General features: G+C 34.5%; 1 protein-coding gene across 1 annotated transcript; it reads right to left on the reverse strand.

Moving 5' to 3' along the window:
- Nucleotides 1-1,134: 1,134 nt before the first annotated feature.
- LOC137933480 (uncharacterized) lies at nt 1,135-15,805 on the reverse strand. The gene is made up of 17 exons (XM_068777439.1): nt 15,779-15,805; nt 15,007-15,221; nt 13,257-13,536; nt 11,628-11,743; nt 9,518-9,775; nt 9,211-9,365; nt 8,069-8,117; nt 7,899-7,991; nt 7,462-7,500; nt 7,326-7,364; nt 6,221-6,253; nt 5,995-6,144; nt 4,338-4,481; nt 3,211-3,411; nt 2,080-2,414; nt 1,696-1,856; nt 1,135-1,338 (listed from the first exon to the last, which is right to left on the reverse strand). Exons 1-17 carry the CDS (start codon nt 15,803-15,805, stop codon nt 1,135-1,137), a joined length of 2,499 nt encoding a protein of 832 aa, XP_068633540.1.
- Nucleotides 15,806-17,251: the final 1,446 nt, after the last annotated feature.

The following is a 17,251-nucleotide window of genomic DNA, read 5'->3' on the forward strand; positions in this document are numbered from 1 at the left end:
CGCAAAACTATTAATCCGGTGGCTCTTTAGTTTCTAGATGGACAAAATGGTATCTCTGGGGAGAGTGAGTATGTGGGATGGATTCCTACCCACTAAAACTCCATTGGCAGTCTTCGGTACCTTCAAAGCCGCCAAATCTACGGATTTTGTAGGTTCCTCTCAGTGCTGTGCCAAGACACATCCCGTGGCGAAGCTAAGCCTCCCTCAGCAGCCTCGCTTGCTGCTCTTCTCGGGTTCGTATTAAGTGGACGATGAATGCTTCCGCCCCCAACACCCGTGAACCCGATGCTCTTATATTACTTTATATCTACTAAAATAGATTAATTTCAATAAAACATGCGGGCAATGAAACGATAAATTTATTACAATTATAAAAATTTCTAAGTTAAAATCGGGTTTCTTTATCAACGCGTTTTTTTACCTGAAACTGAAAAATATTGTTTATCTATCTACTGCATATTATTGCTTTTGGAATAAGGGCCTAATTACTTTTGGATAGTACTTATGCAAAAAACCGTTAAAACTGCGGCTATTTACACTTCAAAAGGCGCCACAACTTTTGTTATACGAGGAATATACATATCCACTGAGAATCATTAAAAATGATCACTTGTGTACGTCATAAGAATGCCAGAACAGAGTTTGATGGAAATTAAAATAAAATTTAGTTCCCCTGAAATGATAAATTTAAGCGTAAAGCTTTGTGAATTACAAAAGCGTCCTGTTCTCACAAAAGCACATAACAAACAAACAGGTTTTTCGGATGTTAACATATGAATGACGATATTGCTTTTTGCTTTGCTTTCTCTGTTGGTGTTAATGCTGTTAGCACTAAGGCTTTTACAGCTTCATCTGAGCTGAGTTCACGAAGCGGAACGGTCCGTGAACTTAAAACTAAAGCTGGTAGGGCGGCTACCACTTGCGCGGTTACGTCCGCACGTTGCAGAGGCTCTTCGCGAATAGAGCTTTGATCGGATGTGTTGCTAATGTGTGCTTGCGGTTTGGGACGGCAGCGTGGACCACAGGCGAGCCGAGGAGGGATCCGGAACAAACCACGGACAGGCCACGCTGTTCGAGGTTATAGAGCGGGCGGCCGCTCTCTAAAAAAGCGTGTTGTAGCGTGGTGGGTAATGTTTAACGACCTGTGTGAAGTGTTGCGGGTGCAGTTGTTGATGAGGGTGCTGTGAGGTTTGCAGCGGGTGTGGTGTGGCGAGTGTTCTGTGGGACGTTACCCCGAGGTATTTCACCGAATCCTTTCAAGGAATAGGACGATCGAAAAGGGAGACGGTGCTCCGGTCGACGAGACGCGTACGCTTGCGTGCCCGGGGGGGCTGTGATCTGCGGGAGAATATTATCGCCGGGCTATTTTCAGGATTTACGTCGATTCTCCATTTCCTATACCTAGGCTGGCTGCGGCTTGGAGGTGACGCGAAATTAATGAGCGCGCTCTACTGGAGATGAAGAGTGTTGTGACGTCCGCGAAAAGCGCGAGTTGAACTTTGCTAGCTCTTGGTATGTCGCTAGTGAATAGCGAAAAGAGTAGCGGAGAGTGGCAGAATCCCTAAGGGGCGGGGAGTGGAGAGGACGACTTCCGCTCGATAGCGGAAAGTGCGGTTCGACAAGAAGGCTTGTATGATCGTTAAGATCTAGTCTATCAACGTACTGGGTTGTGTGGGTACAGTTTATATAATAAACCTTAGCGATATCGAACAAGATAGCGCCTGTGTCTCTAGGCTTGCGTAATGCGAAGCCGGTGAGAATGGATTTCGTGAATCTATGTGCTTGATGGACGCACGAGCGGTGGTTACGGAACAGAGGTGGCTCTAGCTCGTGTAGCGCCCGTGTGCAATGGAACCCTGGCGCCCGTGTGCATTGCACACCCTGCACTATAGGTTAAACCGCCCCTGTTACGGAATCCGATGATTATATTGCTTTATTAGCAATACTTATAAATAACTATAGTAAATATTAGAGCCGTTGTTTATACGTTATTATATTTAAAGGCGCCCCTAAGAATGTCCGAATTTTTAGATGAAATAAACGTATTTTTATGATGATCGGCACAAGGTATGAATTTACCTTTTTTTGTTTCTTTTTCCGACGCCTTTTCATGAAGTAACTGATTTTTCTTTTGATACTGTGAAATAGACAGCGAAGGCCTTTTCTTCGCAAATTCAATACTGCGTATAGAATTTTCAAACTCTTCCTCTATCTGTCCTATTGTTTTTACATAATCGGAGGAAACCTTTCGAACCATTTTCTTGCCGTGTTGTATATTCATGACCCGGTCGATAGATGGCGTTTCCATTTTGAGCGAGGGTCGAACGTATTTCTGAGTATTGTCCTCACTTTTGCGAGCTAAGTAAGCCGTGAAAGTTAACAGCGGATTTCCTTGTTTCAATTCAGACAACGGTCTGAAATGTGTAAAATAATTTATGATTTTCAGTAAATATTCATATTAAAGAAAAATCATTAACTTCGCTAGTTGAATCTGGGGCGCACGATCAATACCCGTGTACGAGGTAATGAATTGTGTCGGATTCCTACCGGCTAAAACCTCATGCTCTGTAACGTTTGTTATCGGAATGACGGGAGCCCTTTCGCGCACTGGTTCTTAAGTAATAACTTTAAAATAGCGTTTGTTTGTCTATATAATAATAATACCTTATTTACCAGACAGAGTTGATACCAGAAATTGCACAGTTTGTTTCAGTCTCTTGCTTGTATTTTTGATTACATATGCAATTTTGGGATGATTTTTATTTAACCATTTTTTGTCTGTGAATTATACTATTTCTTGGACAATTTTGTACGTAATTTTACAAAATTACGTCTTCTTTCAAAGTTAAAAAAATAATCATGTAAACATATCTTTACATTTCTTCATAACTGCTGAAGCCTATTTATATTAAAAGTCAATTATCAGTTAATCGCATGCGTAGAAAGACAGTCAAAAGAGACTCATTAAAAGTCTATATTCGCCAGACAGATCTGGCGAATATAGATGCCGTTGGGGCAGAAAGGTTCTTAACAACGAGCCGGTAGACGTGGTTTCAGTAGGCCAACCACTAGGCGGACCAATGACATAGTCGAGGTCGTGAGTAGTTGTTAGATGTGGGCAGCGCAAAACTAGTCATTGTGGCGGTTTTTTTGAGAAAGCTTATGCCTTGCACTAGGCGTCTTTTGACTGACATGATGAATATAGTTTACCTATAATCCTTAAGAGTAGGTCCCGATTCGTCAACGGTAGTAAGATCATTGAGGAGTCGAGTCAGCACGGACTGACGACGCACTTCCAAGTCGGAGTCGCCGCTGTACTGCTCGGAGACCGTGCGTCGTCCTATTGCACCTTGTACCGAACGCACGTTCGGTGCTATGCGAACTTTCCTGGAATCAATGGATTGAACCGCACTAATGCAGTTCGTATTGTGTTCATTAGTCACAGTGTGGTTATGTGTGTGTTAGTGAGTTTATGGTTATGGTCTTATTTCCAAATAGTAAACTTATCAGAATTGTAACGAAAAACATTTTGAATTTGATTTCAAATAAGAATTTTAAAATAATATTCGGCAAATGCGCTTTAGATATTTGAAAGAAAAATGAAATTTTGGGTAAAACTTTAATAAATTTATTTACGACGACGTCTTCTTCTATCAGTTAACCGTTTCAGTGGTGCAGACAAAAATTAATGAAGTTTTAAGAAACAGGCAAATATTGTTAAATAGGAAAAATAAGATAAAATGTTATCTAATTCGTTAATTATGAAAGTATAAAAAATTTTTTAATCCAAAATCAACGAAACTCCTTATTTATATGAATATTTAACGTCTTAGTAGAAAGATTTTAATAATCTATTGCTTTATCATTGTAATTAATGTTTTGGTTATTGATCGTCATTTCGCCGTCAATCGTGATGGATTAAAATTAAAACAAAAAGAAAAACTAAACAAAAAACTGAATGTTACGTGGATTAATTCTCTATATATTTACGTCATAATTATTAAATTTGCATATGTTTTATTTGTAAAAATACTGCCTTCTTAGTTTCCGAAGAGCTTATTTTTATTTATTCTTTGATAATATTTCCTACTTGAAATTATTTACAGAGGTGACTTGCGACGTCATGACAAAAATGCCAGAAGATTCCAATTTGACATAAACCAGAATCAATTGAAATTACACTGTAATTGCATCATTTCACCAAAATCTAAGTGGCCAATGCACTCTGATCTGAGAATATCCTGAAGCAAAATGCTTAAAAGAGCTCTTATTTCAAAATGAAATGATTTCGATAAACACTTTCTGATGGTAATGACAAATAATATATGAATAAACACCTAGGTTCTAATAACTCTTCATCTTCTTCGCTTTCTTTGCTTTTAATTATATTTTCGAGAGTCTCTGGTCGCGGAAAGCCGGTTGGACGTCTCCTAATCTTTTCGTGAGGCTTGAGTACTTCGGGTGCAACGATCGACACTTTTCTATATAAAAAAAAACCAAATAAAATGAAAAAAATATTAGTCACGAAGAATCTTTTTTGTTGGTTGCTTTCAATGTCTATTAAAATTGTGTCTGGTCAATTTTACCTATTATGTTACAAAAGTATACATTTCAGTTTCAATATGGAAATTGCACAAATCCCTAGGTTTAGGTAGTATGTTGTATGTTTACAATTATTAGAATAAATCCAAAAAAAAGAGAACGTTCATAATGTATTTACAAGCCACTGTTACATTAACGAACCCAAAATTTCTACTGCTAAAAATCTTTAATTCATTTGTAATTATTTATTTTAATAACATTTTGCAAAATATTGTTGGACTACCATTTATAAAAATGAAAAAAACGTTAAAATATATTGTCAGAATGGTCTGGAATATTATCAAAATCCTTGGCAATGATGTCGCTTGATTATTTTGCTTACATTAAGGTTATATCTGACAGAAAGTGTATATACATAAATCGCTGTTAAATTAAAAAAAAAATCTTAACGGAGTTTCTTCTTCCTGATTTTTCTCCATAACTAAAATACCTTGCGAAGCAGAGAAGGCAAATATAAAAAAAATTGACAATTAATAAGAGTCCTGTTGAAAGTTCCAATTTTGAATAGATAAATTTTATCTTTATCTTTAACTCACATTATACTTGATAGACGAAAGTATGATATTGCCCCGTTCGAGAAAAAAAAATCATGGTTTCCTAAAAGGCAATACAATTGGCCCATTTTAATAATTTTATAAAACAGATAAACTTTTGTTCCGTGACACAAAAAAGTGTAAAAGTAGCCAATGACTAAGAATAGATTGAACTTCTTTTGCAATATAATTTAAATATAAATATAAAACACACATTCACATGTTATTATTACTGTATTTCTTGTTAGTTAATACAAGCTTTCTATGCGATTTATTTAAAGCAGGGATGAGCAACATGCGGCCCGCCACGCAGTTTTAAAATTGAATTTGGTTCATCGACTTCCCCTCGTCAATATATTGTTACAAAATTAATTATAATAAAATAGCGATATGTTCTTAGCAGAAAAAAATAATAATAAACAACGATCGAACAGTGATGCACAATTTGAGAGCTGGGTACCATATTATATGTATGGTATGCTGGTACCGAAAAAAACGGTATAATATGGCTTTTTGAAATTTTTAAATACATTGTTTATTTTTTTACATGTTTATTTTTATTTTTCATGAAAATTTGTATATTTCCTTATTCTAAAGTTTATAAAAAATAGAGTTTTGTAAGTTATTAATAAGTGCAACATTATATGTATCATATAACTTGCCCCCCTTGATTATTTAAAAGGTTGGTTACCCCTGATTTAAGTTACATATATTTAATCGTTAACAGGATACTTTGCCACGATTTTATCGTGTGTAATTAATGGGTGATTAAATAAATATTCTATTATTAATCTAAAAATGGTATATGTGTTCTCATTTAATAGACCCGTTGTCAATCATAGATAAAAAAGTTAAGCACCTAGGTTCTATTGGCTCTTCATCCTCTAGCGATATACTATCTTTGCTCTTTAGGATTTTTTCCAAGGTCTCCGGCCGTGGAAACCCTGTAGGACGCCTTTTGATTTTTTCATGTGATTTAGGTAAATCAGGTGCAATTATTGACACTTTTCTAAAAATAAATGATATAAAAAAATAAACAAAAATTATAATAAAAAAATTAATGAAGGTAAGTATTTGTTCCTTACTTGTCATCTTTTGCCCGAGTCATCGAAGAAAATCTGAAAAAATATTTCCTACGTAATGATTTTGGTACAGTATTACGACAAACACGTGTTTCTTAATCTTTTAGTAATGAAACAACTAGAGCTAATTAAAAACATTTAACGAGGATGAAGTATTTGAAGTAACCCAATTCTCTACTTAATAATGTAGGTTTGCTGATGTTGAAAAAAAATACCCGATGTAAATTATAAAGGTTTATTGGTTATCAATGTAAAAGCAAAACTTAATATATCAAAAAATCCATAATTTCATTCTAAAAATCTATGGATTTGGAAATAATATGTAAAATAAAGTAAGAAAAAGCGTTTTAAAAGTTTGGATTAGTCAAAATTAATACTATAACATCTGAACCGAAACGAAATGTTATTGGGCTGTTGAATTGTGTGGCAGTGGCAATCCTATATATATCCTATAACAATATATTGTATCTCGGGAATAGAACCCGCGATCTACGATCACCAGTCTTATTTCCCAACCGCTAGGCTATTACTGCCCGAACTTCACTTAAAATTATATTTGTCTGGATTTATTACACTATTATTTCAAACATAATAACATTAACAATCATTTACCGATGCAGTACCTTGCTTAAAATCAGTTTTTACAGGAGATCGTTTCACTAAAAACCAGGCTGGCCTTTAGTTGAAGTATAAGAAACAGTAAAATATCATGTTCCGCTTTTATATGGTTTCGGTGAAAATACTATTGTACGTCTTATAAACAGTATCGTCTTGTGTCAAGTTTGTAGTTGTCGTTGTATGTAGTCTTAATATCTGGATACTTTAAAATTAAAAGATTGCTCATATAATATCCTGGTAAAATCGAGGAAAAAATCGAAGCGAATTAGAGCAGTTAGGGCTTTTGACTCAATACTAAGCGTTTTAAAATATGTGTAGTGCTGGTTTTAAAAAATACCTTACATTATATATTTTGGTGATTATTATATTTGGTGTTAGATGGAATATAAAAATATATAATAATTAGCCGAGATAAATATTAAAGAAGTAAAATATTCTAGCTTCTTTCTAAAGTAAAAAAAATAATCATGAAAATCGCAACAAGGTTTACCTTGTCCGTTCTTTAGACCGATGATCTACCGAAGCTATCCTAAAAAAAGATTTGTACATTATTATTTATTATTCAAAAAAAAAAACAAAGTAATATTGAATAAATTTTATATTACCATATAAAAATTATATATTACCTTAATTTCCGAAGGTCTTCGTCTGTGATTAACTCGGATCTAAAACAACAGTCGAAAATATTCAATTTATTATACCCATAAAATTCTACGCCCTAAAAACATTTTTACAGTCATAATATATTGTCTCATTCTGTTTTAATTTCACCATTATTATTTAAAATAGTACTATACTATAGCGCTACCAAAATTGCTGTACCCTTACGTAAGTACGCGGTGAAGCGGGGGAGAGGGGAGAGGGCTAAGGCCTTGATGATCGCGAGCGGAGACGGACTAATAAGAGCAGCGAAGGACATCCATCTAAAAGTTGTTCATTTCGTTGGAACACGCTAGATGCAGGGTCCCACCCACGGAAAATCGGTGGGTGATTCCTATGTCATGATGAATGAATTAAAAAAGGTGTATCGTGAACTTTATATAAAAATTTAACTGTATCTTACTTTCTGGCATCTTCGAAAAGGTTCAATTTGCTAGAGCCCCTCGCAATGCTCTTTATAACATCTCCAGCGAAGCTTATACGATCTACATTTAATCTGCAAGAAAAGTTATCAGTTATATCCTCAGTTTTTATAAAATAATTTGATGACAATAGAAATTACTAAAAGATTACTTGATGTATCTTCTAATCTCCTTTTCTTCGTTTGAATCCAGTGAACTAACTGCAAATTAAAAAAAATATTTTGTAACTGTCGTCAGAACTAACTCTGTTAACGCAACATAAACTTTAAAAGTTTTTGAATTTACCATACAAATGACGAATGTCAATTTAAGCACTTTCCACTTAGCTTTATTCTTAAACTAATAGTAAAAGATCTCTCTAAAGATCTTTGTTCATTGACATTGTGTCTTTATCCATATTAATTTATTATACTTCAAATAAGGACTTGTAAGAGGAATGCTTTTATTGAGCTGAAGGGGTAAATGCTCATAATCTGTCAACAGTATGGTATGGTAGATCGTATCCGAAAATCCATTTTTTCAAAAGCATTTTCAATATTCAGATTACTATATATCAAAATTTATTACTGTATACTATCCGTACCTGCTGATTTTGTACTGCAAAAAGTTATTGGTCGCATTTTAATAAAAAAATGAAATAAAAAATGTAACATATTTTAGATTACTCAGTTTATACAAGGTGATTGACAAATTAGCTACACATTAAGCTTTTACTATAAATAACCATCCTGTATATCGGATATTCGTACTATGAATATCTAACGATCGTACCGAACAGGTGTACCGTATTTGAACGCCATTTTGCGGAAAACAGATTTCCGAGTAACGGTTTCTATAATGTTTGTGCGGAAAAAAAGAGTCACACTGCACTCGGTGGATTGACAGTCTAACTCGGTTTTTGTACCGCGAACTTCGTGTATAAACAAACACGCTGAAAACTCGCATGTAGTTCACTGATCCTTCCGCTCCGTGAACTCAGTACCGATGAAGCTGTAAAAGCCTTGGGGTTAACGGCATTAACATCTTCAGAAATAATATATGATACACACGGAGTACTGTAAACGGTCGTCATACGATTTTTTTTGTTTTAATCAACCAATACATGTATTATATTTATTCCTTCATTCATTCATGTCTGCCAATAGACGCCCACTGCAAGGCCTCTCCCCTTGATCCCCCTTGATGATCATAACAATGATCGGTCCTGCACATCCAACGCCGTCCTGCGACCTTGATTACGTCGTCGATCCACGTTATGTTCAGTACAACAAAAACGAAAGTATAAAATCTTACCTGAAATATCTTCAGATTCAAAGGATTGGTCAAATTGAAAAATTTCTGATGGATAAGACATCTTCTGATATTGGACTGTATGGTCGTGCTTGACGTCCGGTTCCGGTGGTTTTTGCACAAGGTCCGTTTCAAGACAATAATGTCCTTTTATAAACCTGTACATAATAAAATATTGTATATTGCTTTAGAATTAAAATTAATGCTAAAAGATCAACAAACCTAAAAAAATCATTTTATTGCAGAACAGTAGTTCATTATAGTATTACACTAGAGAAAGAGAAGATATTAAAAAAGAGTATGTTCATACTTTTTTAAATCATGTGTTGAATCAACTTCGCCAGGGTAGGGTACATCAGTTAATGGAAAGTAAACCCATCTGTCTGGTTTGGGTACTTCTTCCGGAGGTGGACTTAACAGGGGCACCGATTCTTCAGTTTCGTAGTCATAGGACGATTCGTAGCCTTCGACGTAGTAATCTTCGTCGATGGCTGATTCAATGTCCACTTCTGCCGTCATCGTACTTGCCTTAAACTGCTTATCTAAGTCTTCTTTTTTCCTTATAAACCTATTAAATCACAAATTTATTATGTTGCGTTTATAACCCCAAAAATCCGTAATAAAGGCCAACTGATATTGTTCATAATATTAGAAAACCCCTATAGCAAGAGGTTCTATGAATCGAATATATTTGATGAGCATTAGGAACGATACAACAAAGGCCTTACAAAGAAATTATGAAATATATCTAAAATTATAAAAAATGCATACAGAAGAAGTAACACGTATAAATCAAAAACGATGATCAAATTTCAAAAAAGTGCAACATAATACGCAGATTAATATTAGTTACAAAAATGTGCAATTATATGCTAAGTCCGCCTAAATAACGAAAAAAGCTTGCAAATACCTTTGAAAGAATTTTTTTTATCCATCCATATACGTGATCAAATTTTTTGCATTTACCTCTTTCACCTATCGCCAGGAGTAGTTGAGTTATACTTATCATCTCATCAAGTTACATGGTAGAAGCCTACGGCAAGGTATAAGCCCACTTCAAAGATCCCACTGTAACTGGTCAGATGCCGTCGAAAACCCTGTACGAGGGTGAATCAAAAAATTCTTGGAATCAATATTAAAAAATGCAAAGATTGAAATAATAATATTTTATTTATCTACATAATCTCCCTCCAATGCAATGCATTTAGAATAACGCGTTTCTAACTTCCTTATTCCTTGTGAAAAAAAATTATTTTCTTGACTCTCGAAATAGTCCTCTACGGCAGCTATAACCGCGTCATTATCGTGAAATTTTGTTCCACGAATTTCCTCTTTTAATTTTGGAAATAAGTGAAAATCACTTGGGGCTAAGTCCGGAGAATATGGTGGGTGGTCAAAGAGATTGAAGCCAGCACAGCGGATTGCGTTGAGCGTAACTTCCGATCGATGAGCAGGAGCGTTATCTTGAAGGAAAAACACGCCCAACGACAGTTTTCCACGACGTTTTTCTTTAATCGCTTCACGCACTTTCGGGATTAAATTTGCATAATAGGGTCCAGTAATCGTCTGGCCTTTTGGCATGTAATCAATAAAAAGGATTCCTTCACTATCCCAGAACACAGAGGCCATAACTTTGCCAGCGGTAGGAGCAACTCGAAATTTCTTAATGGATGGAGAGGATGGTCGTTTCCAAGACATGCTTTGTCTTTTAGTTTCAGGATCAAAATGGTGGACCCACGTTTCATCCATGGTGACAAGACGACGGCAAAAATTATCCGAATCACGCTGGAACATTTCGAGATTACGCTTGGAAATTTCCAAACGTCGCTTTTTGTTTTCGTCGGTTAACATTCGTGGCACCCATCTTGCAGACACTTCTTTGAACCCCAGTGAATCAATTAAAATGGATTGAACGCTACCAAAAGATATCTTTAGGATCTCAGCTATATGTTTTATAGTCATTCTTCTGTCTTCCAAAACCAGATTCTCAACCTTTTTGACATTTTCTTCTGTAACGGAGGTTGAAGGCCGCCCAGAACGCGGATCATCTTTACAGCCTGATGTAAAGCCTTTTAAATTCAGCCACCCAGTACGCAACCGTAGAATAGGGTACAGCATCACCCCCTAATGTCTGCTGAATGTCCAAAAAAATTTCCTTTGTAGACATTTTTTTCAAACTGAGATATTTTATCACCGCACGTAACTCACTTTTATCCATAATTTTGACTTTTTAGCAACTCGTTGCACAAAAAAATTAATTACATGCGAACGAACTGACAAAAACAAGTGACAGTCTGCATAAATATAGTGTGATAGACACTCTTTAATTTGAATATCGAACTTGATCCAAAAAGGTTTCATATATATGCACTTCTAAGAACTTTTTGATTCACCCTGGTATGTAAATAAATATCTAATACCTTTTCGTCGCCCGCACGTTCCTCCGATCTCTTTCACCACGACTTTCCTCTTCTTCTTCCTGAATTCTTGCCAGCTCTCTGGCCGTTAGTTCCGCCCACAGGTTTTCATACATTAACTTGAAACAAACACAAGTATTATCCTTTTAAATCTAAATCTTAGAAACGATCATGAAAAATATCAATTTGTAAAAAGATTTAAAATTATCAATAAATTATAAATATATTTACTTTTATTCTATAGGATACCAATATTTGAAACCAACTATTACCGAGATGAGCAAAAGAGGCACCAAACGTCTAAAGTCGCGTATACTTCTAAAGTACCAAAGGACATTACATATTTGAAATATTGTATTCAACATGCGTAAGATAATGAAGATATTATATTAGACGTCCTAACTCACTACCTATTTTTAAGATGTTTAAGAACTTATTACTTGATCTTTGATTATTTATCCGTTAATTCACTACTTTTTCTTCCTCTGTTTCTTTTTTCTCTCAGAGGCAAGTGCGATGCAAATAAGTTTGATGTTTTAATGTATTATTGTATTATATTTATAATATGTGTTATACCTTATTTATTATAAGTATATATGTAGTTATGTTTATGAATGTATGTTTGTAAAATTGTATGTTTTGTACACGTTAACTACCCATTATTTATACTTCTAGTGTTTTCATACTATGGTTGTCTGTAAGACATTGCCTTGTGTGATAAGACCGCCCATTGTACTTTTTTGTTTATTATTATGAAACTATTTTAATGTTAACTAGTGTGTACAATAAACAATATTAAATTAAAATATTTGTTTGCTGGCTACCCAAGGCTTTATCTAAAACATTCACACTGGCTCTGTAGCCAGTAATACTCATATTATAATGATATAGTGATACTCATAATATAATGGTAACTTAGTTTGTAGTTTATTATTAATTTCCAGAAACCAGAGGATAATTTTATATTTAAGGTTGACATAGCTATCTGAGCTACACTTGCGGGACGTGAATAATTCAATTACATTTAGCCATGTCATCACGTAAACTATTTTATCTAGATCAGAGGTTCCCAGATCTTTTCCTGATAAACCACTTTATATATATACCATGTATATCTACCATGTTCTAAAATTCGACAAAAATGTGAACATTAGATAATATTATGGAAATTTGCGTTGCGATGGAGTTCTAACATTCAATTAATAGTTATCGAAACAAAAAAAATGGTTTCTAAATGAATTAATTGATTATCCTGTGAGTTTCAGTCAAAAAGTTGAGTCCCTTTGCACATCTAAACATTATGGAAGGCGGCGGCGTCTTAAAACGTTATACTGAATATGGAACATTGAATATTATCAGCCTACATTGGTAAGTGAAATCATGCCAATATTTCAACTTTCGTGGACCCCTGCTTACGAATTTTGAACCCTCATTTTTTGTCACGCCAACGTAAACCTCCGTCGAGCCCCCTTGGACACCGGGGAGTCCACCTAAACCACTTTGGTAACTAAGGATCTAGACAAACTAGAATAAATTAAGAGATCTGCTATCAAATACAATGTTACATGATAATGTAAGTAACATGATTTTAAGTAGGTTACTCAATTATCCTTTAAATAGTTTTTTACTTACGTCTTTAAGAATCTCAGCCACTTCTTTCAAGTTTTCGATATGGTTATAGATATATTCAAACGTCCCTCTATTCACGACGAGGTCTTGGCAATGCAAATTCAAAATACCTGCTTCGAATATAATAATTTCGGAAGTCGGCGATTCGTAAAATGTGGGTACGTTTTCTATTCTTTGTAATGTTCGTTCCCCGTCAACAAGTTGACCAAATGCAACATATTTCTTTTCCATCCATGGTGCCGGTTGCAATAATACGAAAAATTGAGTTGAACAGTCTGTGTGTCTGTAATTTAAATAAATAGATTAAACTTATATTGTTCTTACTTAATTTCAATTCTCTATTAAACTTAATTAATTTACAGATAATATGAAAATTTATCACACTTGTAATCAAATAAATAAATAATAAATATTTAATAATACAAAATTTGTTTTGTCTTCCGACTTCTGTGCTAGGTGTAGATTTGTGTTACAGAATTGAGGGTCCTCATTCGTAAACAGTGGATAAACACAAATTTAATTTATTAATCCACCAATAATAAGAATAAAGTAAAAAAGAAAACAATATAACATTATCCGTAGAGTAAGGATATATAAAAATGTCATTGAAAACAATTTGTAGGAAATTATCAAGGGTGTTATTAAGTTCTTGCATTTACTAAATATGTTTCAACTTTCCCAACGATGTATTAAATAGAAGTTACGTCATATTATTTATGCAAAAATATCTAAGGGGCTATTTTTATAAAATTCAAATTCTCCTCTAATATACACAATGTCTTCGCATTTCCATGAAAATACTTATCGGTTAAAATAAATATAGATTCAAAATAGTTTATTGTACTCTTGTTTAGTCAGTTTGGAGAGCTATAAAAAGTCAAAGTGTCAACGGTAGTTTTATCCCTGCCCTAGAACAATAAATTCTTTTGTTTGATATAAAGGGAAATTTTAATGGCGCCAAAACTTAACTGACTTGCATTGCTGCCCAAGTGGCATTTACATATTCCGCGGGTGCGGGAGAGCGCGGTGCTCAGGGCGTTTAGCCTGAAACTTCTTAAGGTAGCGAAGGTTAATAGCGCCTTGTAAAGCCTTGGCTCGAGCCGGTACGTACTACAATTAGAATGGATGTGGGGGCCGCCGAGCGTAGGACTACTAGGCGGACGCTCCATAGAGTGACTAATCTTAAGGGCCCCCACTAGAGGACCTCTGCTTAGGCTGTCACTTGTATAACACTTGATAATACACGCTTAGCATTCCAACTCGAGGGCGACCAAGGGTCCAGACGTCGACTTAGTCGGTGGCACTTACTTAGCTACCACTTCGGAAAGCGTTAGCGCTGGTAGAAGTAGTGGAAGAAACTCCAGCAATGCTTGTGTAGAATGATTTGAAATTTGTGTAGAAAGCGGTGAACGTTTAGCTCATTTGCAACCAAAAAGCTTTATAGCTTTTTTCTCCTATTTACAAACACACTAGTAAAATTTGTTTCCTTTTGGAATGCGACAGGCCAATAACTTCTGACGAAGTCTGCAGGCATCTTATATTGTTATCCTTGTGTTGTTCATTATTTCTGTTAACCTTGAATTGTAGATACGATGTGCCAAACGTTAATTGACTGGAAATGAGCTACATTTTCACGCATTTAAAGCTTTTACACCTATAACCTAAATCCTATCACCATAAATCAATGCATTTTCATTAATTGTTATAAATCTACCAAAAACTAAAACTGGTAACAAAATAAATAATATATCACCTGCCGTCATTCGCCATACAAAGAACTCCCCGTCTGTCAGGAGGTACAATAAAGTTTTCGCAATCCAAAGGAGTTGTTTTCAATCCATAACCACCGCATTGAATCCAACCATCTTTTACTATGCGGTGAACAGGGGTACCACTGTAGCCTCCTCGTTTCTCCTTACACAGCCGCAAAAAGTTTTCACATGTCAACGGTGCTATATCGGAATATAACTAGAAATTGTTGAAAAAAATTTTGAAACGTTTTTATATTGGTTTATGTAATTAATATTAAAAATTATTATCTACCATAAATATCAATGTTCCCATAAAGTCGTCATCGCCCTCTATTGTTAAGTGCATATAAACAAATGGTCTCTGAAAATATTAAACAAATAATTAAACTTACATAAAAATAAAGATTAAATAAATATAAAGATTATACAAAACTTTTGAAAAGCTTTTAAAGCATATTTTGCATACATATATAGATAGATTTTATTATTTCCATTCACTCTGTATAAAGTGATCACTCTGAAACTTTATTGTAATGCGACATGTCTGCATTCCCAATCATTCTCTGTATACATCCTGTGCAAATTATATTTTTAACTAACTAAAACATAAATGTCACCGACTTACACCAGAATTATCGGCGAATTTTATAAACGATGTTATACCTTCGTGATAGTAATCGGGACAGATGTAATAATTATATTTTGTTTCGATCAATTCCCTTAATTCCTTTTCGCCTCCAAGAAATTGATCGTTATAAAGGATAGCCACATCACCTGATATGCAATAAGCAATCCCACCATAGTTCAATTTCAAATCTTTAAAAATTTGAGGCCATTCTACTCCTGTTAAACCTATCAAAAGAATTTATTTTTCCAATAAATATTAGTGGAGATGACAGATTAAACTAACAATTAAGTATACTACTCAATTTGATCATAATGGTGTAATAATATAAAAAGTGTATATAACAAAAACTGTAAAAACGATATTGCTACAACTGTAGTTTAATAGTAGTAAATACATTTTGTATGAATTATGTAACATCGAATCTGCTTTCAAAAACTAAAAAAAACAAGTGAGATAAAACCTGTACGAAAAATATCCAACGAAATCAAAAGTACGTGAAAAATCTTAAAGGGACGCTGCTTGCTTGGTTTTGGTTGAAGTTGATGCTGTTAGCCCGGGAGATTTTACAACTTTATCGTAACTGAGTAACTTAAGAATAAAACAAGAGCTGGACAGACGCATTCCAGTTGTACGATGTCGTTCGCACTTAGTAAATCGCTCTACCCGAGTAGAGCTGTGTTGTATGCGGCTTGGGACGGCGGCGTGGACCATCACAGGCGAGCCAAGGAGGGATCCGGTTCCAACCTTGGTTCGCCCACGCTGTTCGCGTTTAGGGAGCGGGCGGCCGCCCCATAAGAGCAACATAAATTGTATAATCAATATACTACCTCGTATGACAGGGACATCAAAATGCTTTTTTTTATATTTGTAAAGACCGGTTATTAATTTTGCACAGTAAGTAAATTCACTTGTAACCCTGTTTCCAATAACAGAAAACTTTGATCGGGTATATGTTTCTACTTGTTTCTTTGGCATGTATGGAAGGTTATATATTGAATTATGTCCATTTTTAATGTATGGTGCAAATTTGTCTTTAATGGTCGCCTCCCAAGGATGTCTTTTATGATCTTCATGTTTCTTTAACGGTTGATTTTCAAAACACATCATCATTTATATATGTTGTTGATACAAATTTTTGTTTAATATTTGAATTCTAAGAAATTTCTAAAAATTGTGACGGGAGATAGCTTTTTTATTATTACTATTAATAAAAATAAAAGATTAATTTGACATTACATTTTCAAAAAAAGGGCATTTAAAATAGGTATATTACCTATCAAAACTAATTTATAAAAATTGAGTCTAAATTTAAGAGGCTCGATAATTATTTATTTAAATTCCTTTTGAAAAAAGAGTTGTTGTTACCACTACACTCTTAATTAATTTGGTGGAAAAAGAAAGATATTATTTTTTTCATGTCCTCCGTGTAATATATAACATTTTCTTGAAATGTTATGTCGTGTAATTTCTTATTTTTCTAATACATTCAGGATCTTTTACATATACGGAATGCAACTTCTTACATAAATTGTTTAAAGAATTAAAGATTCATACGGACCAGGGAAAGAACACCGATGTACATACTTAGTTGTGGTTCAAAGCTTTTTCGTTCTGGAATT

Source organism: Battus philenor, unplaced genomic scaffold, assembly GCF_028537555.1.
Source record: "Battus philenor isolate CCGP_79_NKW_IND1 unplaced genomic scaffold, ilBatPhil1.0.hap1 SCAF_13, whole genome shotgun sequence".
NCBI classification, from domain to species: Eukaryota; Metazoa; Arthropoda; class Insecta; order Lepidoptera; family Papilionidae; genus Battus; species Battus philenor.

What these genes read in the sequence shown, in the direction of transcription:
- LOC137933480 (XM_068777439.1), bottom strand. Translation starts at nt 15,805, where the DNA reads ATGGTGGGATTGCTTATTGCATATCAG. An exon ending in TGGCTGAGATTCTTAAAGAC is followed by an intron (nt 11,744 to 13,256) that starts GTAAGTAAAAAA and finishes GTTTGTTTCAAG; the next exon opens with TTAATGTATGAAAACCTGTG. An exon ending in CCTACTCTTAAGGATTATAG is followed by an intron (nt 2,415 to 3,210) that starts GTAAACTATATT and finishes TACACATTTCAG; the next exon opens with ACCGTTGTCTGAATTGAAAC.